This window comes from Gallus gallus, chromosome 17 (genome assembly GCF_016699485.2).
Source record: "Gallus gallus isolate bGalGal1 chromosome 17, bGalGal1.mat.broiler.GRCg7b, whole genome shotgun sequence".
Lineage (NCBI taxonomy): Eukaryota > Metazoa > Chordata > Aves > Galliformes > Phasianidae > Gallus > Gallus gallus.
The window spans coordinates 7,577,817-7,600,645 of NC_052548.1; the positions used below are offsets into that span (position 1 = coordinate 7,577,817).

The 22,829-nt window shown below is 52.6% G+C and overlaps 2 protein-coding genes across 14 annotated transcripts in view; one reads left to right on the forward strand and one right to left on the reverse strand.

Moving 5' to 3' along the window:
* ADAMTSL2 (ADAMTS like 2) lies at positions 1-20,359 on the forward strand. Of its 12 annotated transcripts, none has more exons than XM_046901851.1 (20): positions 1-219; positions 326-1,439; positions 2,068-2,210; positions 2,782-2,857; positions 3,235-3,337; positions 4,826-4,971; positions 5,070-5,193; positions 5,736-5,816; positions 6,715-6,890; positions 7,401-7,740; positions 7,892-7,924; positions 8,417-8,798; positions 12,663-12,766; positions 13,955-14,081; positions 14,938-15,151; positions 16,212-16,367; positions 16,958-17,128; positions 17,198-17,374; positions 18,343-18,487; positions 19,613-20,359. In XM_046901851.1, exons 2-20 carry the CDS (start codon positions 1,329-1,331, stop codon positions 19,729-19,731), a joined length of 2,928 nt encoding a protein of 975 aa, XP_046757807.1. In that variant the 5' UTR covers positions 1-219; positions 326-1,328; the 3' UTR covers positions 19,732-20,359. The 12 variants fall into 12 exon arrangements, with proteins under 12 accessions (XP_046757807.1, XP_040505343.1, XP_003642352.5 ...); XM_040649409.2 differs by having other exon boundaries at positions 351-1,439; XM_003642304.6 differs by having other exon boundaries at positions 1,328-1,439.
* Positions 20,236-22,829, reverse strand: part of FAM163B (family with sequence similarity 163 member B) — a 15,240-nt gene continuing 12,646 nt past the window's right edge. The window contains exon 3 of one of the 2 annotated variants that reach the window (XM_003642289.6): positions 20,236-22,761. In XM_003642289.6, coding sequence (XP_003642337.1) covers positions 22,372-22,761 — 390 coding nt within the window. In that variant the 3' untranslated portion in view covers positions 20,236-22,371. The remainder of the gene's footprint in view (positions 22,762-22,829) is intronic. The other variant, XM_046901858.1, reaches the window with a different exon arrangement.

Genomic DNA, 22,829 nt, shown 5'->3' on the forward strand with positions numbered 1-22,829 from the left:
GGGGAGCCACTGCGGCTCCTCCTCGCTGCGAGCCCGGCGCCCGGCAGCGCTTTGAAGTCGGAGGGAGCGGCTGCCTCTGCTCCGCTGCTCCGCGCCGCCCGGTACCGATACCGATACCGCCTCCGCTGCACCGCCCGGCCCGAGGGGTCCCCGCTGTCCCCGTGCGGACGGCGTTCGTCCGACCGTATCCCCCCCGTCGGCGGGCGGGTCTGTATGCAGGTCTGTATGTTTTCCTCCTCTCCCGGTTCCGAAGCGCTTGCTGGTGGCTTCCCCCCCCCCCCCCCCCTCCTACCCCTTCCTTTATTTTCCCCTTCTTTTATTTAAGCGTGAAGCTCTTTCGCTGGTTCTAGGATAAACTCTGAGCAAGCTCTTTTATTGGCTTGGAATCAGAAGTGTCTGGAAGTCTTAATGAAAACCAAGTGTGAGGCAAGGCTCAGCCACCTGTCCCCGGCATCCCCGGCCAAGAGCTCTGCGCTTCAGTTAATCAATGGATCCGCGATTTGGAACGCGTCTGTGCCCTGGAGCAATGCGTGGGGCGAGAGTGGAGCTGAGCTGGGGGCCGGGAGCCCCGATGGGGATCTCTGCGAGGCAGATCCCACAGCTGTGCAGGCACTGCCAGCACGTCTGCGCTTCCACAGCTGCACGAGAGCCATTGCAGGAAGCAAAAGGAGCAGGGAAGCCTCTATGCTGCTGCTCTGCAGCCTTTCTCTTACCTCCCCGTTTCCCAGAGATATTGCCTCGTTGCCCTTCAAGGGCAGTTAGCATACGTTCCTCTCTACGCTGCTTTTTCTTGCAGACATGAGCTGCTTTGATTGCTTGGAAGCATGACTTCCTGAAGCCTGCCTGTTTCTGGCTCTCACAGTGAACTGCATTGTGGCTTTCAGCTGGGTTTTAATTAAGAAAATGCCATTCTGGGTTATTCTCTTTCGTGAGGCAAATGGAGAAAGGGATGGAAGGCTGGCAGTTGGGGTGCTGTGTTTCTGCACTCCAGTTGCATGTGGTTTCTTCTCTATAGGAGCAGACTTCAAGAAGTGGCTGGGAATTAGGGTAGAATAAATGAAAAGGAAGAATAATCGCTGTTAATTGTATTGAATACTTGGTGAGATAAAACCCAGGCATGCTGGTGACATCTGATGCAGCCACTGGGAACCGGTGCAGAGGTGTGGGTTGGCAGATAGCAGCTGAGATGGGATGGGAACCTGTGCCATGTTGACGTTTCCTTTAATTAGGTACCACCTCTGGATCAAGCCCTTGCGGTCACTGGTGGTGGGGGTCCTCCCATAGGGCTGCATGGGGTCTTGCTCAGCACGGCGTGGTTGCTCCGTAGGATGAAGATGTTCAGGTGGAGGTGGAGCAGCATCTCTGTCAGTGTGCGGTCCCGGCTGAGGGCTGCCCTGGCCCTTCTTGTCGTGGGCAATGTGGCCTTTGTGATAGCTCAGGTAAGTGTCACCTTACTTTGGGGGGGTCTCTGGTGAATGTCCTGGGGTTGGGAAGGGGATGGGAACCTCTGTGGTACCCATGGGTGATGGTGATGCTGCTTCTGGAGCAGCTCATTGTCCCCAAGGTGTGGGTCACACCAGTGGGGGGGGGGGGGGGGGGGGGGGGGGGGTCCTCCTGAAGTGACAAACCTGGTGGTCTTTGTAATGGGAACACCTGGACTCGTGCAGCCTGCTGTGGGTGTGCTGTGCCTCTGTGGGGCGGCTCTGCAGGCCTTCACTTCAGCTCTCAGCTGCCACCGGCTCATCAGCTCGCTGGGTTTGTGATGGAGCAAGAGCCAAAACTTGTGGCTTGTATGGGAGCTTGGTTTTTGCCAACTGGGCTAAACACTGAACGTTTCCTTTCCTGAGGAATCCCAAATATTGCAGTTTCATTCCAATTTGTAATGAAAACACAATTGAGAAAGCAGAATTTCTTGCAAGAATGGGAATCCCAGACTTGACCTCAGATGGGAAGAAAATGCCCCGGGATGTCACAGCGCAGGCTGAGCTGGGCTGGATGGGCTCTGCAATGAGTGCTGAGTGCTGCTTCCCTCCCAACCCCCCTCCCACCCATCCCTGGTGTTTGCAGGACCTGCCTCAGACCTCCAACAGCCTGGAGGAGGGTGCAGATGTCACTGCATACTGGTGGGGTGAGTGGACCAAGTGGACGGCGTGCACGAGGAGCTGTGGTGGAGGTGTGAAGTCCCAGGAGAGGCACTGCCTGCGGCAGAGGTATGGGGGTGGGAAGACCTCAGTGTGTGCACATGGGAGTGGGTCTGGTCTGGGTCATTGCTTGGTGGGTGAGTGCAGGTAGAGAGGGGTCAGCTGGCAAAGCCTATGTGAGCAGAAGGTGAGCGTGGTGTTGGGAGGGGCTGCGTCCTCCCCATTAGGGAAAGAGTCATTAAGATTGGGAAGGACCACAAAGATTCCCCACCTCAACCCACCCCCACCGTGCCCACTGGCTGTGTCCCTCAGTGCCACATCTCCATATTTCTGGAGCCCTGTAGGGATGTTGACTCCATCACTCTTTGAGCAGTGATGCAATGGCACAGCTGTCCTTTCTGAGCAGCAGTTTTTCCTGCTATCCAACCTGAACCTCCCCTGGCACTGTGTGGGGCCATCACCCTTTGCCCTGTTGCTGATATCTGGGAGCTGAGATGCTCTGTGCTGACCCCAAGGTTTCTCCTTTAGGTGTGGCTTTGCTTTGTGGATGCAGGTCTTGAAGAAGCAGGGAACAATGACTCCTTTAGGGGAGAAAATGAAGTGTTTCTGACCCCTGTCTAACCATTATTTCTTTATTCAGACGAAAGTCGGTGAGTGGGCTGGCTAATAAAACTTGCACTGGAACATCCAAAAGATATCAGCTCTGCAAAGTACAAGTAAGGATATCCTTTTTCTCGCTGGTGACATTTGGTGGTAAAACTGGGAAGTCATGCTTGCTTCACGTGATGGCATTCCTGAGTCCCTCGGATGGAGGTGCTGCTCATCCTGCAGCAGCCCCCCCATATTGCCCCTCTAGCAGCTGGAGATCCCTTCTCTGGCTGCTATCCCTGCTGCTGGGAGCCATAAAACCCAGCGGGGTCCTTCTTGCCCCATCTGCCCTGGGGTTTCCCTGACCCTCCCTGCTGTGGGAGGAGGAGGATGTGGCTCTGGATGGGGCAGGTGATGGAAGAAGTGCTCCTTGCAGGGGGTGCTGTGTGCCAGGAGCCTCTCCCACATTTGATTTTCATCAGGATGTTAATGCATCCCATTGTAGGAGTGCCCCGCAAACGGAAGGAGCTTTCGAGAGGAGCAGTGTTCATCCTTTAACTCCCATGTGTATAATGGAAGAACGTATCAATGGAAACCTTTATACCCTGGTAACAAGACATTCTTTGTGTGTTTCATAATGCTTAGCCAAAATGTTTTGATAGTTATGATGCTATAGACTGCGGGAAGGCTCCTCCTCTGCTGTTTTGAAGTGACTTTTGTCAGGGATGCAATCAGCTGCCTCCCAGGTTCAAAGGAGGGCTTTCCAGCTGTGGGGTTACTTAAACATAAAACAACAAAACCTATTTGTGACAGAATCCTCCAGCTTGTTTTGGTCACTGCTCCCAAGGAAGGCAGGCCGGAGGATGGGGATGTGGGGTGATGCTCTGTGCTGGCAGGGAGCATCCACCTCACCCAGTGCGTGGTGAGCTGGGGCTGCTGCTGGCTGCAGTGCGTTCCTGTGACATTTGCTCACTCCCACACAACGTGTGGGCTCTGCCAAATGTCACCGAGATGGAGTCAGTTCGGTCATCTGGGGTGAGAGAGACAAAACTGCAGGGATAACTGAGGAGTCAGGCTGGGATATATATACTTTAAGAGTATTTTTAGGCACCTAACTCCCACTGAAACCGAGCTTTAAGAGAATCCCAGCCAATTCCTGGGGATACTGGGATTCCCCTTGGGAGCTTAAGTGTCTGAAAATAGAGGATTTAGCAGAGTTTTCTTGCTTGGGTGTCTCTGTAGATACCCACTGACAGTTATGCTTCATGATGCTCCTTGTTGCCTCCCTTCGAGTGACACCAGCCCCTGTCTGCATCCCCGTGGCAGGGCTGTGTGCTGGGACGTGGTCGGCTCTGCTTGGCCTCGTCCCACTCCTATGGCAAGGTGACAATTTCTATGAACATATTCGCCCTTCAAGCTGATGATTCACCAGAACAGTGACAGTGAATTGTTTTGTTTTTTAGCAGGCGCTCACGTGTCTCCTGGGGGATTGGCAGGATAATGTTTTGCCATTGATGCTGTCTTGGGCCAGTGGGTATATCGCTGCTCCCTCCTTGTGCAGTGCAACGCTTGGCACGGGGCTCTGCTGCACGCATGGATTTGTCTCTTGCTTCCTGTGGGTATTGTAAAGCATCTGCAGAAAGCAAGGGGCAAACTGAGCCCGACTTGGGAGAATGTCGATGGGAGAGATCTGGAGTTATAAGCTGACGTGGTTTTGAATAGTCTCGTATGTCTATTTACAACAACTAATGTATGTATTAAATATTGATAAGTGAACGTGCATAGTGTAATGTGTACTATGTGGCTGCACGCCCTTGCACAGCACAGTGGCTGTGATGCTGGTGGTACCTTTGCCAGCAGCAGGTGCATCTCATTCCAGCACTGGGGCTGTGCAAAGGCTTGCAGCAGCGGGCTGCCGGGAGCACAATCTCCTGTCCAACCTGCAGGCACAAGAGGTTGTGGCTCCTGCAGCACTGGCTGCCGTGCAATTTGTGTTGCTGCTGCTGTTGTTTAGCTTGGCAGAGATTGACATTGGTAGGATGAAAGTTATTGTGTTTCTGCTGTTTTGAATGTGTCTCTATATCCTTTCCCCTTAGATGACTATGTTCACATTTCTAGCAAGCCCTGTGACCTCCATTGCACCACTGTGGATGGTCAGAGACAATTAATGGTTCAGGCTCGGGATGGAACATCCTGCAAATACACTGATTTCCGAGGGGTTTGCGTGTCTGGAAAATGTGAGGTTGTTAAACATTATAGCAAAAATATTGTTAGTAGCATTCAGAGTGGTACAAGGGGTGCAATATTTGCCTGACCCGCAGTACTCCGTGCCTTTTCTAGCCAATTGGCTGCGATGGCATTCTCTTTTCCACCCACACCTTGGATAAATGTGGTGTTTGCCAAGGAGATGGGAGCAGCTGCACTCATGTGACGGGGAGTTACCGGAAAGGAAACGCTCATCTGGGTAAGGCTCCAAGGGTCCCTTTGCTTTATTTGTGTTTTTTAGCTGCGTTTGTTTCTTGAGTAAACCGCTTCAAGCTCCCACTGAGTGTCCTCCATCACCTTTTCCCCTGTGTCCTCTATGCTGATGCACTTGCAGATCTGGGCAGGGAAACCCTTCTGCAAAAACAGCCCCTTTCCGTGACCCTTCTCAGGAATCTGAGCTCTCTGAGTGGAGCAGCCTGGTTATGCAAGAGGTTTGTTTGCTTACCCACGATCTGGTAAAGCTAGAAATAAATGCGCTGTAATAACAGGAAGCGAGGATGTTTTGAAAGACAGGGATTTCCAAAATTGGCGTAAAGCAACAGAACCTACTGGTCCCAAATACAGCGACCTAATTCAGGCATGGTTAGTGCTCTCTGGGGGTCAGTTGGAGGCAGAGTGAACTGCAGTGCTGCAAGCAGGATTTGTCCCATTAGCTCACGAATCTCAGTGCTGTCTGCTGAGCCCTGTGTTCAGATAACTCGTTACCAAGTTCTCCTTTCATTAATCTGTAGTTTCCCATAGGCTATTCCCTGGTAACGCACATTCCTGCTGGAGCAAGGGATATCCAGATAGTGGAACGGAAAAAATCTGCAGATGTTCTGGGTGTGTATAACCTCTTGGTACTTCCCTAGAATGCACGTGTGCTAGCTAATATCTTTTTCAGTGTCTGTATGAATGTAGCTTTATTGCAGGCATGAGCCAAATCCATTGGTGTAAATCACAGCCGTGCATTTCTCCTCACTTCAGCCTGCGCACCTGGGCTGTGTATTCCTGCCTTCTGATTTGCTTTAATGCAGAACTGCTGGTCGCTATCATTGCTGCTGCGGTGCAGTTTGAATAGGCTGGTGCCAGGTGACAGTCAAGTGGCCTCACCTCTCCTGTGATGCCCTCAATCTCTCCCAGCTTGGGTGGTGTGCAATGGCCACCTGACAGCAGCACCATGCAGATGGCTCACGGGTTGATCTCAGAGTTGGAGAGGGCAGAGCTGTTCTGTGGGGTTGTATGAGAACCTGGGCTTGCCCAATGGAGGCACATGTTTGCTGTCGTGCTCTGGTGCTGTCCCAGAGGCTCATGGCCACGCACAAGAGGGTTTGAGCAAAAAGGCTTTGTATATCCTGGATAGCTCTGGATGAGCCTTGGGACAGAGCTGGGTGAGATGTGGTCAGCTCAGGGCTCCTGGAAAGGGATCTCCATCTGTAGCCTTTGGCAGTCTGCTTGTTGTCTGCAGAGCTGTTCTTGTTTTGTGTTTATGCTGTGCTGGTGCTGTCAGCTGACGTGCCTGGGAGCTTACAGTGTAGAGGAAAGCATAGCCCAGGGTTCTGGGCATGTACCTGCAGGATGCATGTTGGGAACACAGCATCTGACAAATGCATTACAGTGTAGGAGAAAACACGTCTCATTACTATGACACTCCAATAACTTTATAGTCTGAGCAAACAAATGGCAACGTTACATCTCGCCTTTAGAACTGATTTTTTTGTTTTGTTTCTCTTGTCTTAAGCTGTGGCTGATGAAGCTGGGTACTATTTCTTCAACGGGAATTACAAAGTTGACAGCCCAAAGAACTTCAACATTGCAGGCACGGTGTTCAAGTACCGCCGGCCCATGGACGTCTATGAGACTGGCATAGAGTATATTGTTGCACAAGGACCAACAAACCAAGGATTGAACATAATGGTGGGCTTTGGCCTTTCAAGTATATGAGGCTAGGGTGGTGGTGAAGGGAGAAGCTGTGTTGGGTGGAGGAAGGGGCAAACCATCTACAACCAGACATTTAATTTGCTTCTGTGCAGCCAGCCAGAGCCCCCCCCCCCCCCACACCACCATCTTCCTTGTGTCCGTGGGCTTGCCCAGAAGGGAGGGGGTGGTTATCTGGTCTCTTGCTCCTCGTTCCCTGTAATGCCCAAAAAAAGGAGGTTTGTGCACGTGGACAGTAACCTCCAAGACAGCTTTCCTATGCCTCAGTGGTTGCTCAGCTGCTGGGAAAGGAGCTGCTTGCAAATTTGTGTGCTGCGTACTAACCCTTGGAAAACTGTGTTGGGCTTCTATTGTATGAAGCTGGTAATGTGATGGAAAGCAGATTGGAAACAGTGAGGTAGATACTCACCAACTGTCAAGTCCAAGATGAATCACAAACTTTGCATGCCGTATATTCACTGCATCCGTTAATAATGTCATGTTTGCTAGGTCTGGAATCAAAATGGCAAAAATCCATCCATCACGTTTGAATACACTCTCTTGAGGAAGCCACACTCAAATCTCCAGCCCATCTACTACACCTTTTCTGAGTCAGATAGCGAAGAAAGCAGGGAGTTTGATGGAGACGTGCCATTGGGTTTTATCCAACACAACGCAACCTATTTTGGGAAGATCTCCAGGGAAAGGATAGACTTGGAGAACCAGGTGTTTGGAAGACAGGACACGGAGGAAGATTTAAACTTGAGCAAAGGTCAGGAAACCAATGAGGTCTATGAAAGAGCAGAAACAATTGACTGTGAGCCAAAACTGAAGGGCAAACAACCCAAAGGTAAGGAGGAGACTTGGGCCTCACTGTTCTGCTCTCAGAGCTCTTGTGGAGAAACGCTCTGTTTCTAACTCTAGTGATCCTGCTGGTTTGTTTGGAAACCTTGGAAAGTTCTTTAAAACATCTCTGCTCATAAATCCTCTTTGCCCTTCAGGTTCTGGTTTCTGGTGGGTGGGGGATGCCATGGGTAAGCTTTCCCACTGATGCCTTGTGGTGCTTTGCCTAATGCTGAAGGGGGGGAGCTCTAGGTGTGCCGGTCGCCCCATCATGACCTTCTTTCTCACTTTGCACTCTTCCACAGTGCCAACAAGCTCCTCTCCACCCCAGTCCCTTGGGCATCCCATTACAAAGCTGCCCTGGGGGCCTTCCCTGCATGGCTTGTGGGCTTGGGACCATTGGGCACCATTCATACCTCTGCTATTGCTTGGGACCCTACTGCTGCGTGCTGGGCTGTCCTTGGGTCACACAACTGCAAGATGAGGCCCACAGGGAGCTGTGGACTCTTTCCAAGTGGGGACAACTCCAAAGGTTCCTCCCCCAGGACCCCTACTTCTTCCACTTGCCCCTGACATGGCTGCTCAGGCTCTGCTGTATCCCTGCTGCTCGGGCTGCTTTCACCTCCCAGCCCAAATGCATTTTGTGGTTGTCACTGTTGTTTCCCCTGTTGGCTCCAATCTAGATCCAAACGTAACCAGGTCTACTTACCAGACAGACCCTGATGACAGAGACTTCGACCCCACGTTCACCTCCAGGGAATTCCTTTCGGAGAATGCCATCACGGACAAGCTGTTGGACAAGACCTCTGACTCGAAGGAGTTGGTGCTCAACATGACCATGAACAGCATCTTTGCCCAGGGAGACCCAATCAACTCTGTGGGGTCCCACATCGACAGCCTCTACGTTGACTACGAGGACAGTGATGGCATTGTGACCTATACTATCAATGGCACCTACATGGAGCTGAGCAACAGCAAAGCCGTCAATTCATCTGCAGAGACACCGTTTTCAAATGCCACTGTCACCATGACCAGCTCTCAAGGGAACAGAACCCACAAAGCAAGGTAGGAGACATGTCTTTATAGTCAATCCTATTTATCGTTGTTCTCAACTCATAATAGCACTGTACTCAATACAGACTCATTGCATAATTTGTATCTTCTTTGGAAGCCAGAAGGTAAGTGGGAGTAGGATGTCACAAAAGCTTCCCACTAGGGACTGACTTGAAAGAAAGGGCCAATGGTTTGAGTAGAAAGCTGAGAGAGCCTCTGAGCAAGAGGAAGATTTGCCCTTCTCAATGGGGCTGTTGGTGAGGCCATACTGATGGCTGTCCGCTTGCCTATTGCTCTGTCATAGCACGTCATCAGAGCTCATAAAAAAACAAACAAAACTCCTTTTGTCTTGATGTCCCACTCTGATTTCCCTGGGCACCTTCCCCCTAGTTCTGATGCAGCAGAAGTTGATCCTGGGCCCTTTCTATGCACCCCATTGACTGCCACCCGTAGTCCTTCTCCCCCTGGGTAGTCCTGCTGCTTCTCTGCTGCTGGAGAGGCACAGCAGAGCACGAGCTTTTGTGCAGGGCCTACAGAAATAGCCTGGGTTTGTTGCCTTAATGGAGGAAGAAACAGTGCAATTAATCACTGCTCTGATAAGAACATCAAAAGCACTCAGTTGGCAGCTTGGAGTGGTTGATAATAGAACTGGCACTTCAGGATCCCTTTGATGACTGACTGGCTTTGAGCGGTAGCATTACAAAAGTGCAATGGGGAAGTTTAAAAAAGAAGTGTAATCTGTCTCTAGCAGCATAACACACTTGGACAAGGCTGTGTGAAAGTCTCAGGACAGTACTTCCTCAACATGGATGTGAGGGCATCTCTTGAGGTGCCCCAGGACTCTCAGCAGCGTGTTCCCAGCACAGGGCAGAGCAGTCCTTGCATGAAGCCACAGATGAGAGCATTCCCTAGAGAGCTTGGGCTGAGATAGGGCCCTGGGGTCATGCAGGTCTCACAGGCACAGGTATGGGTTTGGGTCCCTCCTGGCTTGGTTGAGTGCACAGCTCCTTTCTGTGCTACTTCAGCTCTGTTGCCCAATTCCCACTGCTAAAACGTGGATTGGGATGCTGAACTTCAGGAGGTGAAAAGCACCGCACAAATGCTCTCTGGTTATAGTTAGCTGTATTTATCTAGAACTTATGCTAGCTTATGCTAAAGAAAATGTCCATGCAGCCAAACATATCAACAGACTTCTTAATGATAAGAACACTTACACATTGCCACGGGCTTGTCTATCATCTCTTCTTGTGGCTTGGCTTGGAAACCCTGCCTCTGCTGCCAAAGCAAGCACTTTGTTAGCACTCTGACAAGTGAGGGCAGCGCCTCAGCTCCCTGCAGTGCTGCTCTCTGGGGTGAGCAGGAGCCTGCCCTGCTCCCTGCACCCTCCCTGGGTGGCCTTGAGCAGCAAGCTGTAACCTACGCCTCTGTTTTGGGGGCTGTTCAATGGGGCTGATGCTTTTCAGCCTTCCCAGGAGGAACTGCACGTGCTTTGAAACTCAGAGCAATGTGACTGTTGCAGGATAGCCCCCAACAGACTGTCGGTGCATTGAATGCAGTTACCTGTGCTAAACAAGCAAACCAACAGCTCTCTTCCCATTATCCTCAACTGTCTCTATCAAAGGTGCAGAGGCACAGCTCAGGGATTTAAACCCATGCAGGGGAAGTACCAAGCATTGTGCTTTTCTTCCCATTCCTCCCTTGGCTCTGCTCTGCAGTGTTGCCTCTTCCCCCCACTTTCTGGAATGAAACAAATCTTTCAGATCTAAATGATAACAGCTGAAAAAGCTGTTAGCTTTCTGAATTTGGGAGCATCATCCAAAAGAAAAATTGCTTTATTTCACAGGGCCTCACCCTCCAGCCATTCGGAAGGTCCCTTAGCAACTTGTGCTGCCCTGTGGAGCGCATGCATGGAACCAAAACGTGAAAGTAGAGTGTGGGGTCTTGCTTCCCATCCCACCAACCGTGGGCAGGGTGCTGGAGCACGAGGGGTGCATGGAGTAGCACAGGGGCCAGACCTGTTCCTCCAGCAGGAGCAGGGGCGTGTTGTGCTCCAGGAGCCATCCTCCAGGAGTTATCTCCTCTTCAGCTGCACTTGTTAGGATTTCTCCTCCTGCTACAGGGCTGGCTTTGGGAGGACAGGGCAGCCAGAGCATCAGCTGCTGCCAAAAGGGCTGTTTGTTTCTGCTGCCCCATGAAAGTGTTTCACTAGAAAGCAGCAGCAAGGGCTGAGCTGCACCTGGCGCTAATGGCCTGGTGCTGCTCCTGCATGAAAAGCAGAAGTGAAGTGCAGGCATGGAAGCAAACATTATCACAGTGCTCGTCATAAATAGGAAAAAAACCCACCCATGTTGTTTATAGGACGATGTGCTCCTGTTGGCATTTAGAGAGCAAAAACATGTTTTGTCTTTGCTGGAAATGATGAGAGCTGAGCACTGACCTGTGACCAAATGTCTGGCTTATCCAGAAAGAACTTATCCCCGTGACCTCATTACACATAGAAGCCCTTTAGGATCACATTAAAGGGGCAGTGCTGATGGGTTTTCTGCCGTCAGATGCTCATTTTATTTTCCCCTTGTGAACCTGGGCAAGGATGCTTCAATCTCAGGGCAACGTGATGCTGGCATTGGTGCTTTAGAGCAGAGGAGTGAGGTCCCAGCCCCTGCGCCAGGCAGACTGCAACGTAAAGCCCAGATGTGTGTTCCCATGGCTCTTTCTGAACGCTGTCCTGGTGGCTGTGTCAGGGCTGGTGGTGGCAGAGCTGCTTGGCAAGACAAAGCACTGTGCATAGCAAGTCAAGGTGGTTATTTTGGGGGGGAAGGGTAAAAAATAGCCACGTTTGTTTCAGTTCCCTTTTGAATGCAGGAAATGACTGTTCTGCCAAAATGAGAGGCAAAATCACCAGGGGAAAGGAGAACTGTGTGTAATCCTCCTGGAGGATCGCTGGAAGGAGGGTGGGTCTGGAAGGGAACGTTTGGATTCTCAGTGTCAGAGTGGATTGGATAGGCTGGCCGTGAACTTACGAACAACTAAATAAGGCAATCCCAGAGCTTCTGCTGCCTAGAAATCGTAAAGCTGCGTATCTTGCCAGGCCAGAGACAGCTGGATGTCAGGATACAGCCTTGTCCCCTGTTCCAATCAGCGTAGGCACCTCCAGGGTCTGGACGAAGGTCTGAGGACCGAAGCCTTCTGTTGGGAAGGTGCCGTATCCCTGACGTGTTACAACATTCCGGGATGTTACGACGTCGTTCTTGGTTTGACGCTGCTTTTTCGCACACCAGGCTGAATCTGTTCTCCCTTCCCCAATGGCGTTACGCGTTTGACCGTAGCGTGAACGTGAGCGATGCGAATCATGCATCCAAACCAAAACAATCCAGCGAGAGAGTGGCCGAGGCAGCAGGTAGGCGAGCAGCGTGCCTTCGTGTCCCAAAGCAAAGCGTCAGGCTGCTGAGACCCCGAGGCAGGAGCTGGGAGCAGCCCAAGCCCAGCAGCGCCGCGAGGAGATGCTGCGCCTTTAGCCGCTGTGCGCCCAGGGCCGGGTGTATCTGAGCAGAAAATGCAAACTTTTTTGTGAAATTCTGAACTGTTTCTACTTGTGGGTATTTTTATCCCATTCTCTCTATTTCTAGACAGTGGAAGCTCTGCCTCTAACCGGGCTGGGGATTCTACTTGGGGCTCAGGACAGGTATGTTGTGAAACGAAACGAAACAATTCAAACCAACAAACCCCAAAAAATCAGAGCAACCAAACCCAACCGACAAACCAAGCCAATCCCCTCCCAAACCCAACCTGCTCGCAGACGTGTCTCTCTGACGTGGCATATCACGGCTCTCCTTGTCAACGCTATCTTATTTTATTCTTTTTTGTGCTTGTTGCTAGAAACAGATTGAAGTTGTTAAGAAAGGGCCAAGGTGTGAGTGCTGCTGACATGTACAGGTGGAAGCTTTCCTCCCATGAACCCTGCAGCTCTACATGCACCACAGGTAGTTACGAGAACAGCCCCAGCCGTGTGAGTCGCGCTACGTCTGGTAGGGATGGGAAGGACCTGCTGATGCACAGGGGATTTCTCCATCTTTCGGCCCCACGTAGCATTTACCAGCCCTGCAGGCTCCTGGTGCTCGTGCTGGGTTTTGGCTCCTTCAACCCGAGCGGCTGCAGCAGATTGAAATCCGTGCTGCCAGGCTCCTGCTTGCCTTTCCACTTATTTCCCTTCCCCTTTTGAACACTCAGAGGGTTTTGAAAAGCTCAGCTTCTTTCTGACAGAGCGGAATTGGAAAGATTGTTCTGCTCTGGCAGGAAGCAAAGCGGCAGTTGGCTTCTTCATTTGGTTTCCCACTCCTGCTGCCACCGTGCCTGATCTCAGCTGTGACACTCTGAGCCCGGAACAGCGACATGCCTGCCCTCTGCTCCTTAAATTCCCCCTTTTTGTCCCTGCTTTCCTTCCTCCTTGGACCCCAGGTGAAGGGAGGGATCCTGCTCTGTCCCACAGTGCCACACCGCTCACCAATGCGGCCTCAGGAATAATCCTGACACTATGGGGCTTCTGGCATTAGAAGGAAGGGGAGAAGAGGAGACTGCAACCCCAGGGATGCCCAGTTTGCAGTTAGCAGGGGGAGGTTTTACTTAAATTTGCTTTTCTTGTTACCTTTTCCTAATGACGTGTTGCAGAGGAACCATGCAATGTCAACAGCTGTAAATGTCTTTTCAGTTTCATGCAAGTCATATGTTCCTGAGAGCTGGATCTGCAGTTACCTGCAGCCAGAGCAGCCTGCTGGTCCCCAAAAGCTAGAGAAAGACTAGATAGCATTCTGTCCCCCAGGCTAGGCTGCAGCCAGGCTCTCTTTGTGCCAGTGCTGGAGGTTTCCATGTTACCTCCATCCACCAGCCTGGAAGTGGGGAGCAGCCCAGCAGACCCTGAGCATGTTCTATGTGAACACAATGGCTGTGTGTTGTTCCTGGTGCTGAGCACGATGGCTGGACCCACTTCCAGCCTCAGCCCTTGCTTAGGTTGGTTCTGGTGGCCACCATGGCCCTTCTTGCTGGCCAGCATACACCCTGTGGGCAGAAAGGCTGGCTTGCTGCTTCCCTTCAGGAGGAAGCTTTAGAAAATGCAGCTAAAAACATAACTTTAAAAGGGCTTTTTTTTGTATGTGTATTCTCTTTGAAACTAGGAGTGATGTCCACGTATGCTATGTGCGTCCGCTATGATGGGATCGAAGTGGACGATACGTACTGTGATGCCATGACCCGTCCTGAGCCCGTCCATGAGTTCTGTGCTGGGAGAGAGTGCCAGCCAAGGTATGAGACTCATCCCTCTGCCCTCTTCGGTGTCCTAAATGTGACTGAGGTTTGCTTGTGGTCAGCGTGAAGTGTGAGATGTTGGCAGGAGTGGAATGTGTGCTGGAATCCCTTCTGATGCAGCTTTTTATCCAAAAAGGCATGATTTGGATTGCAGTCTTGTGTGGAAATGTGTGACTCGTGCACGCCCCAGTACAGCAGAGATGCCCTCGTTGTAGGGAGCAGCTGTGGTTGGTGTCTGTTGAAGGGGAGGGCTGTGACAGTGTCAGACCATGAGCAGTGCAAAGAGAGAAGGAGAACAGCCTGGTGCATGCTCTGCAGTGATATCATCTGCAGGGCAAAGCAAGATGGGGTGATACCAGGGGATGGGTATGGCCCTGTGGAAGTGCAGAGTGCTTGTTTTCCACCTTGGTTAATGGCAGAGTGTGGCTAACCGTGCTGGGGAGGGAAGGGGGGATGTATGTACCTTTTGGGGTGTAAGATCTCACTGAGCTCTGCATATTAAGGCTGAAAACCAGATCAGGTGGCAGTGCAGGCAAGAAGAGCACAGGGAGGGGGATGATGCTGCTCCCCTATCCTGGAAACACTATGGGGTGTTCACTCTCCGTTTGCATTGACCTAATTATTTCCTAGCATTCAGGTCAGTAGTAGGGCTGGTCCCATTCCGTGAGCCTGAGCACTGAGAGGAGCTGCCCTGTGTCTGCTCAGGGAATGCAGCAGGATAGGGGGGAACAAAGGAGGCACTTCCAAATGCGCTGTGCTGAGCCCTTCCCGGGGGCTGATTGGAGCACCCCAAAGGCTGCCTGCACCCCTCTGGCTTCCCGCTGATAGCATCCTTTCTCTGTCTCTCCTGCAGGTGGGAGACGAGCAGCTGGAGCGAGTGCTCCCGTACCTGCGGCGAGGGCTACCAGTTCCGCATCGTGCGCTGCTGGAAGATGATCTCTCCAGGCTTTGACAGCTCCGTCTACAGCGACCTCTGTGAGTCAGCTGACATCACCCGGCCCGATGAACGCAAAGTGTGCAAGAACCCGGCCTGTGGGCCACAGTGGGAGATGTCTGAGTGGTCAGAGGTGAGTTCTGGGGCTTTGGAATGACCTGTGGCCATTGGAGGGGAACCTCTGAGGACCTTGGCAGTGATAGGTGTCTTTGGACTGATGTGCTAATAACATATATACTCTTTTTTTTTTCCCCTTATAATGGGATATCCCCTCCAGGATGGGGCAGCCACCAGTATCAATTGCTTTTTTTTGTTAATTCAGCATGCACAGTGCTGGTGTTGCCCCTGAGACTGGTGCGCATTGCCCCTTTGGTACACAGAGAAGTGGGAATGGGGTTGACATGGGAATGGTGTTGCCATCAGCGCCTTTTCCTCACCTCCCATTGCACCACACCACAAAGAGAATGAAACCCATGCAGAATGAACGAAACCCCTTCCTCCCAGAGCCTTCCAAAGCCATTCTTGGTCGTCATTCCCCATCTCCTTCCCTCCTCAGGCTGGGTGAGCCGTTACCATCACGCTGTTGATGGAGAGTTGCTCCTTTCTGCTCTTGCAGGATGTTTTGACTTTCCCAATCCGGTAGAGCTAAGCTCCCTGCACACGTGCTCTCGCAGTATTTTGGCTGGCAGAGAGAACCAGAGCTGCTTACTTTACCAAAACCCCTCTACACCTCCAGCATGTGTCAGAGACAGATTGCTTGAGACAACCCTGGAGCCGCTCGCTCTGAGCCAGCAGCAGAGCTAATCTAATTTGGATCGCATCAGAAGCCGGGTGCCAAGTTGGCTTGGGAAGTAAGCCCCCAAAAAAGCACGTTTTGGAGATCTGAGGATTAACATATCAGCACAGTGCGTCTGAGCGCTGTGCTGTTGACACTCTTCCCTGCTTTACAGCATGCACAGAGCAAACGTGTGCACGGGGGACTGCAGAAACTCAACCCCGGTTCTAAATAATGTCACTGGGCTGCGCGGTGCCAAATTTATCCACAGGATAAGAAAAAAAATCCCAGCTCTGTGGTTTCATGGTGCATGTGTAGAGAGTTCCAGGCTGAAAATGCAAAACAAAAAAACCCTCAAAAGCATCTCCCAGCTCCCATAGCCCATACCCATCCCGTGTGTCCCCTCTGTCCCCACCAGTGCTCTGCGCGGTGCGGTGAGCGCAGCGTGGTGACACGGGACATCCGCTGCTCGGAGGAGGAGAAGCTGTGTGATGCCAGCGCCCGGCCCCTGGCTGAGAAGAACTGCACCGGGCCTCCCTGTGACCGCCAGTGGACCGTGTCTGACTGGGGACCGGTGAGCCTGGGGAGGGATGGGTGGCACCACCTGGGTTGTGTTGTGGCTTGAGGCGTGGGGCAGTGCTGGGGTTTGGTGGGCCTGGGGTCCTGGCCTTGGTAGTGCTGATGCTCAGAGCCCGGAAAATGACCCTTTTTACCCCGTTTTCCCTTCCTGCATGCTTCTGCTACAGAGACCCTTTCTGTCCCAAGCTATTTTTACCCAGCTTTTATCCTATGGCTAAAAATAAGCAGTTTCCATGGCAGCAGCGGTGCTGTGAAGCTCCACACATCTCGGCTGGAGCGGCCGCTGCTCCCCCCAAGGTGTAGGGCAGCAAAAGGGGGACATCCAGAGCTGCTCTCTCTGTCTCTCTTGAAAACTGCCCCATGTTTCCATATTTGTGGCACTTTCCTTTCTGCCTGTGCTAAGTTCTGCTGCGATGGGGATGAGTTGGCTCCCTGGGGGAGGAAGCGAAGCAGGCATTTGCTTTTTTTTATTGCAACCCCAAGCATCCCTGGCTGAGGTGGGTGGGGGGAGGATGCAGGCATGTTGCTCCCCATCTATGGAGCTGGGACTACACTGACCTCCTGCTGTGCCTACTGTGGTTTCAGTGCAGCGGTGGCTGCGGGCAGGGCAGGATGATCCGGCATGTGTACTGCAAAACCAGCGATGGGCGCGTGGTGCCGGAGTCACAGTGCAACCTGGAGACAAAGCCATTGGCCATCCATCCCTGCGGGGACAAGAACTGCCCATCACACTGGTTGGCACAGGACTGGGAGCGGGTAAGGACTGGGGATGGGGCGACGCGTGGCGGTGGCAATGGAGGATGCTTATGGTAGGGAACCCTGCAGTGCAACACCACGTGCGGCCGGGGTGTGAAGAAGAGGATCGTGCTCTGCCTGGAGATTGTCAATGGCAAGATCAAGACCCACAGCCCCACTGACTGTGACGTGGCCAAGAAGCCTGTGGAGGAGACGACGTGCTTCGAACGGCCGTGCTTCAAGTGGTACACCACCCCCTGGTCAGAGGTAGGTGGGGGTACAGGGGATTGCTCTGGGAAGATGCTTTCATTGGGCATGTGGCCTTGTACCAAAGGCTGCACACCTAAAAACTACCCCATGGAGCTGGGTGAAGCTTTGCAAGGGAGCACAGAGAGGGGCCCCTTTGTTTTGCTATAGCAGCTCTGACAAAATGCAGACAGCGTCACTGCACAGATCAAGAATAAGAGCTATTTAAGGTTAGCTTTGGCTTTTTCTTTCCATATTTTTCCCCCCTTTTCACCATCTTTTTGCAGCAGCACATGGATGCTGCAGCACAGCTGCCCTGCAGGCGGGCAGGGAGCTGATATGGGGCTCTGGGAGCTGGGGAGTGATGCTGGGGGCAGGCTGGGCCGGTGTGGGATGCCCCAGTTTTGCATGGAGCTGTGGAACTGATCCCAGCTCCCCACAAGAGCTCCCCAGTGCAGCCCTTGATGTCCGCCTGGAGCTCATTTTGTTTAGTCTTGAAAACTGTCGTGGCAGCCTATAATTAGCCCAAGAAACCCTGCAGTAATCCCCACGTGAAGAGGCGGCCAAAGGGCAGCAGGCAGCGAGCGCAGCCCAGGAGCAGCTCTGCAAAACCCCCTAGATGCATTGCACAGACACCAAACCCGTGCCTGCACCCTATAAACCATGGGCTCCCAGCCCCCCGGTGGCAATGAGCAGTGTCTGAGCCACGCAGCTCATCCGTGGCCCTTTGCAGAGAGCAGCAGGAGGAGGGGAGGAGTGCAGCCCCGGGGGTGGGAGCGCATCCATGGATCGCAGTCAGTCTGCTGCAGACGTCTGCTGCTGCTGGCAGCAGTGAGGCAGTGAGGGGCCAGCAGTGCGGTGTGCGGACACAGTGCTCAGCCATGGGCAGTGCTCACCCATACCCCCACTGCTCCAGGGGTTTTTTGTTTTGCACAGCCCCCTGTGCTGGGGGGGGGGGTTCTCACCTCACCCCACTCTCTGTTCCCCAGTGCACCAAAACCTGCGGCATCGGTGTGAGGATGCGGGATGTCAAGTGCTACCAGGGGAAGGACATCGTCCGCGGCTGCGACCCTCTGGTGAAGCCAGTGGGCAAGCAGACCTGTGACCTGCAGCCCTGCCCCACCGAGCCCCCAGGTGAGCCCCCCTCCCCAGCAGCACCCCTTTAGCGTTCGTTTCCCACTGCCATCTTGATGGTCATCCTGGGATCTGCCCTCTATATGCAGCAGTAACAGCACTGTGCACCAGTACCATTGTGTGTCTCTGTATGTGACCCTGTTAAATCAAGGGGAGAGCTCACAAGCAACGTGCTCTGACCTTAAGAGAAAAGGGAGCTACAGGGAGCTGATTCGGGTGGTGCTTCTGTGCGATTCCAGCTCTTGTCTGGGAAGTTTTTTTTGTCTGTGCCATTATTTTAATGATTTTTGGTCTCCGAATGTCCTGCGGGATTTGTAACTATCTCATTATCTGACTCGTCTGCTGGCTCAAAGCCCCTGTGATCTTTAGCAAACACGCAGTTCTAATTCTTTAATAGGATTTGAGAATAAGGCTGATGTGGGAGAAGAGCAGGAAGGCAGCAGGCAGGCCTGGGGCTCAGCAGGTCAGCAGGTGCCTTTGCTCCTGGCTCAGCAGGTGCCTTTGCTGACAGCTCTGCCTCCCCTGTGGGTCAGGGATGCGGTGTGGGGCTTTGGGGTCCTCCCATGGTCCCCCAGAGCAGGCTGTTGTCATGCTTTCTATGGATACTATGCAAAAATTACAACTCCTATACAGACTTGAAGCAAAATACTACTCTGGAGGGAGCTGGATGTGTGTTATAGTGGTTTTTGCTTTCTTCCCCCTCTCCAGCAGCTCAACTGCCCCAAAGAGGTTTTTTGAGCAGGAGGTGTGTGCTGAGGTCATCCTCTGTGCTCCTATGGGAGGCTTAAGGATGGCTCAGTCCAGGGTCCCTCGGTGGCTCCAGTGATCTCTGGGCACCTCTGGTCTATAGGGAAGAGCCTGAGCTGCAGAGTGGGACCAAGCGAGGCTCCCGGGGTCGGGCCATGTGTGATGGAATGTGAACCTTGGCTTGGCTGCATGATGATATTCATGGAGAAAGCACGTGGCTTCTCCAGGGATGCTCTGCCTGGGGGTGACAGATGTTTTGCACAGCTCCACGGGTGGCTGTATGTAATGCCAGAGGAGGGGGGGTTGTATGAACTTGCATTGTTGGTGTTGTGTTTTATCCTTTCCGTACCCACACCTTTCTTCTTCTCTCCCCTCCAGACGACAGCTGCCAAGACCAGGCAGGAACCAACTGTGCTTTGGCCATCAAAGTGAACCTGTGCAGCCACTGGTACTACAGCAAAGCCTGCTGCCGCTCCTGCCGCACACCCCACTCCTAGTGCGGGGCTGGGGCCCGCAGCCCTGCAGGTGAGCACTGGGGATGGATGCTCCTTTCCTCACTCCACTGGCACGGCTTGCTTTCAGAGCTGCTGTACATTGGTTATCAGAGCTGTACATAGGATCGTGTATATTTGATTCCCCCCCCCAATGACAGACATCCACGTGGTTTCACAAGGTCTTGTCCTTTTGGTTTCTTTTGCCTATGCAAGTGTGGGGTGGGCACGGACCCATGGGAGTGAAAGCACCAGTGTGTTCCCTAGGGGGGGGGGTGAGTGCCTCCTCCCTGCTGTACCCCAATGCTTTCTCACACTTAACATGGTGGGAAGCAGGTTCTGAACTCAAGCCCAAGCCCTCTTTTGTAATATGTAGGTGTATACTTTTTCAGAGGATTTTATCTTGTAACCAAATGTTAGTGCCATAGTCCTTAACCCCCCCCCCCCCCCCCCCCCCCCATATTGCTGACATATTGTATATAATATGGAAACATAACTGCACTTTATATCACAAAAAAAAAAAAGACGTGCTCTTTTTTAATATATTTGTTTACAGACAGTGAACTTTATCCACGTAATCATGAATTTGTACTCATATGTATATTTTAATAAAGTTGTCATATTTATGGTGGTATCTGCTTTTATTCTCCAGTTTGTAGAGGGGGGGTGGGTGTTGCTGTGTGCACCCCTGGGGCAGAACAGCAGCTCCCAGCCCTGGATGTAAGGACGAGTCCCTGAGTTGGGTCCTTCCTGCCCTATTGCTATGGGATTCGGGTGATGGGTGTGGATTTAGGGACTGCAAGCTTGGAAAGGAGCCTGAAAGCAAAGAGGTTTGAAAGGGAACTGGCAAAGAAAGGGGTTCTGAAGGTGGTTATGGTTCTGTATCCCTCTGCATGGGGCTCACTGCTCCTCCCCCCCCTTGCACCTCTCTTGTCCACTGAGCATCTCCCAAGGGGGAGATCCTGCACCCCTGTGGCACTTCTGCAACCACTGCCCTCTATATTTCACAATGTGGATACACAAAGGTCTGCTGCAAAGCCTGTGTCAAAGGAGTTTATTTTTTTGCTTCTCTTCTTCAATGGTTCCCAAAGTCCTGTACAGGTGAAGGTTAGAGAATGTCAGTCACTTGCTTAGCTTCCAAGCTACACGGGAAGGAAAAACCCCCAAAAAACAGAATAGGAAACAGGGGAAAGCTGGAACAAGAATATGTTCACAAGAAAGGCAAAGAACTCAAAGGCTGAATGCATTCAAACAAACCGCTGTGAGCGCTGTACAGCCATGGTCCTGCTGCCTGGAGTGGGTGCTGCAATTCAACGTGGCCAAACCCACACCCCAATCCCCCACCAGAAACCCCAAACTACCCCAGGTGCCGGATTGCAGAGGCAGACTTGTGCTTTGCAAGGTTTCCTGGGGAATTAAAAGCCCTCGAAGCTGAAAGCAACATCTCCAGATGGGCTGCACACTGTGTGTGTATGCTGAAGGCTACGGAACAGCGGCGCTTCCTTCTCGTTGCATCTCTAAAAACAAAGCCTGGCCCCAAGCACAGCACTGAGGCTGTTAGGGTCTATTTGTAGCCATCCCTCCTCTGCAGCAGCGAGCCCTGCCCCAGCACAGGGTGATGCATTTAACCTGAATAACGCCCAACCTGGGGCAAGAGGGTGTTGTGCAAGAGAAATTGTATGCAGGGGACAGCAAGGAGGGAGCTGAGTGTTCTGCCATGTCCCTGGCTGGGCAGGAGGGGCTGTGGGTGCTTCTATTTGAAAGGAATAATAATAATGGGAAGTAAATCTTATGGTAATCTTCAAAATTAAAGTAGAAATGTGCATGCAGGGGCGTGTGTGCACATACATGGGCGCACTCTCGCTCTGCCAGCACTCAGCTCCCTAGATTAGAAGTAGCATATGGCATCATTTGGAGAGGGGAGGCTCATTATTTGGAGAGGGCAGCTGCGGGTGCGTTCCTCCATCTGGAATCATTCCTCCCTCCTCGCCCTAAGTAACTTAATTGATAACCCATCTCTAGCAGCAGGGCCAGGTCTGAGCCCACTGCTCCTGCCCCATTGGGACCCAGGGGGAAACAGCAATGGGAGGAGCGAGAGGGCGCAGGACAGGGATGGGATGTGCATGGCTGCAGGAGGGAGCAGCAGCAGAAGGAAGGGCAGCAGCAGCCCAGCTTGGCCAGGGCTCTGTGCTGGCTGTATGTGTTTGCACACCAGGGCCAGCAGCCCCCAGGTGCCATGTACAGCACAGCAGCCCTGCAGCTCGTGCTGCTTTGCAGCCTCCCATCACTTGCTCACCCCTCTGCCCACCAACTGCACGTGGAGGACGGGCATTTACTCTGTAGAAAAGGATGCACGATATCAAAATCCTCTTTATAAAAGGGAAAAAAAAAATGCAACGCAGCACTAGAAAACCTCATATCCCAGCTGCCACCAACCCGCCCTCACTCCCCCCCTTTTATTTGCTAACCCTTAGACTGAAGTTTAGCTCATCTCTGCCTATGCAGCAATACATTCAACTCTTCCCCTCCCACCCACCCCCACCCCCAAACCCCACTCTGCTTTTTTTTTTTTAATTATTATTAGTATTATTTTTTACTTTAAAACACTGCTGTGGATATTAAGAAGTCCTCCATGCAGCGCCGGCCTCACACGTCGGTGCTGATGCTGCGGCTGCGGGAGAAGGCTTCGCGCATGGCTGAGAGCCGGTTGGGGTTGAGCGCCTGCAGGTTGCCCACACTCACCGGCAGGTCGAGCTCCTCCTGGCTGACGGTCTGGAAGCTGACTCGGTCCCCCCCGTTGTGCAGCTCCTCAGGGGGCTCCTGCAGGAAGAAAGTGGGGGGCTCATACTGCCCGCAGCCCGGGCAGCCGCTCCGGCTCGGCGTCGCCTTCTTGCTGAAGGGAGAGGAGCTGTAGAGGGACGGCCCATTGGTCAGCACTACGTTGCGGTTGCAGTGGAGCGGAGGGATGTGGGAGTGCACGGCGAAGTCGGGCTCCTCCTCATCCTCCTCGGATTCATCCTTCTTGCAGCAGTAGTACTGGAACGGGATGGGGTTCAGTTGGGATCCCAACACTCTTACCCCATACACATGTGATATGGGATTGG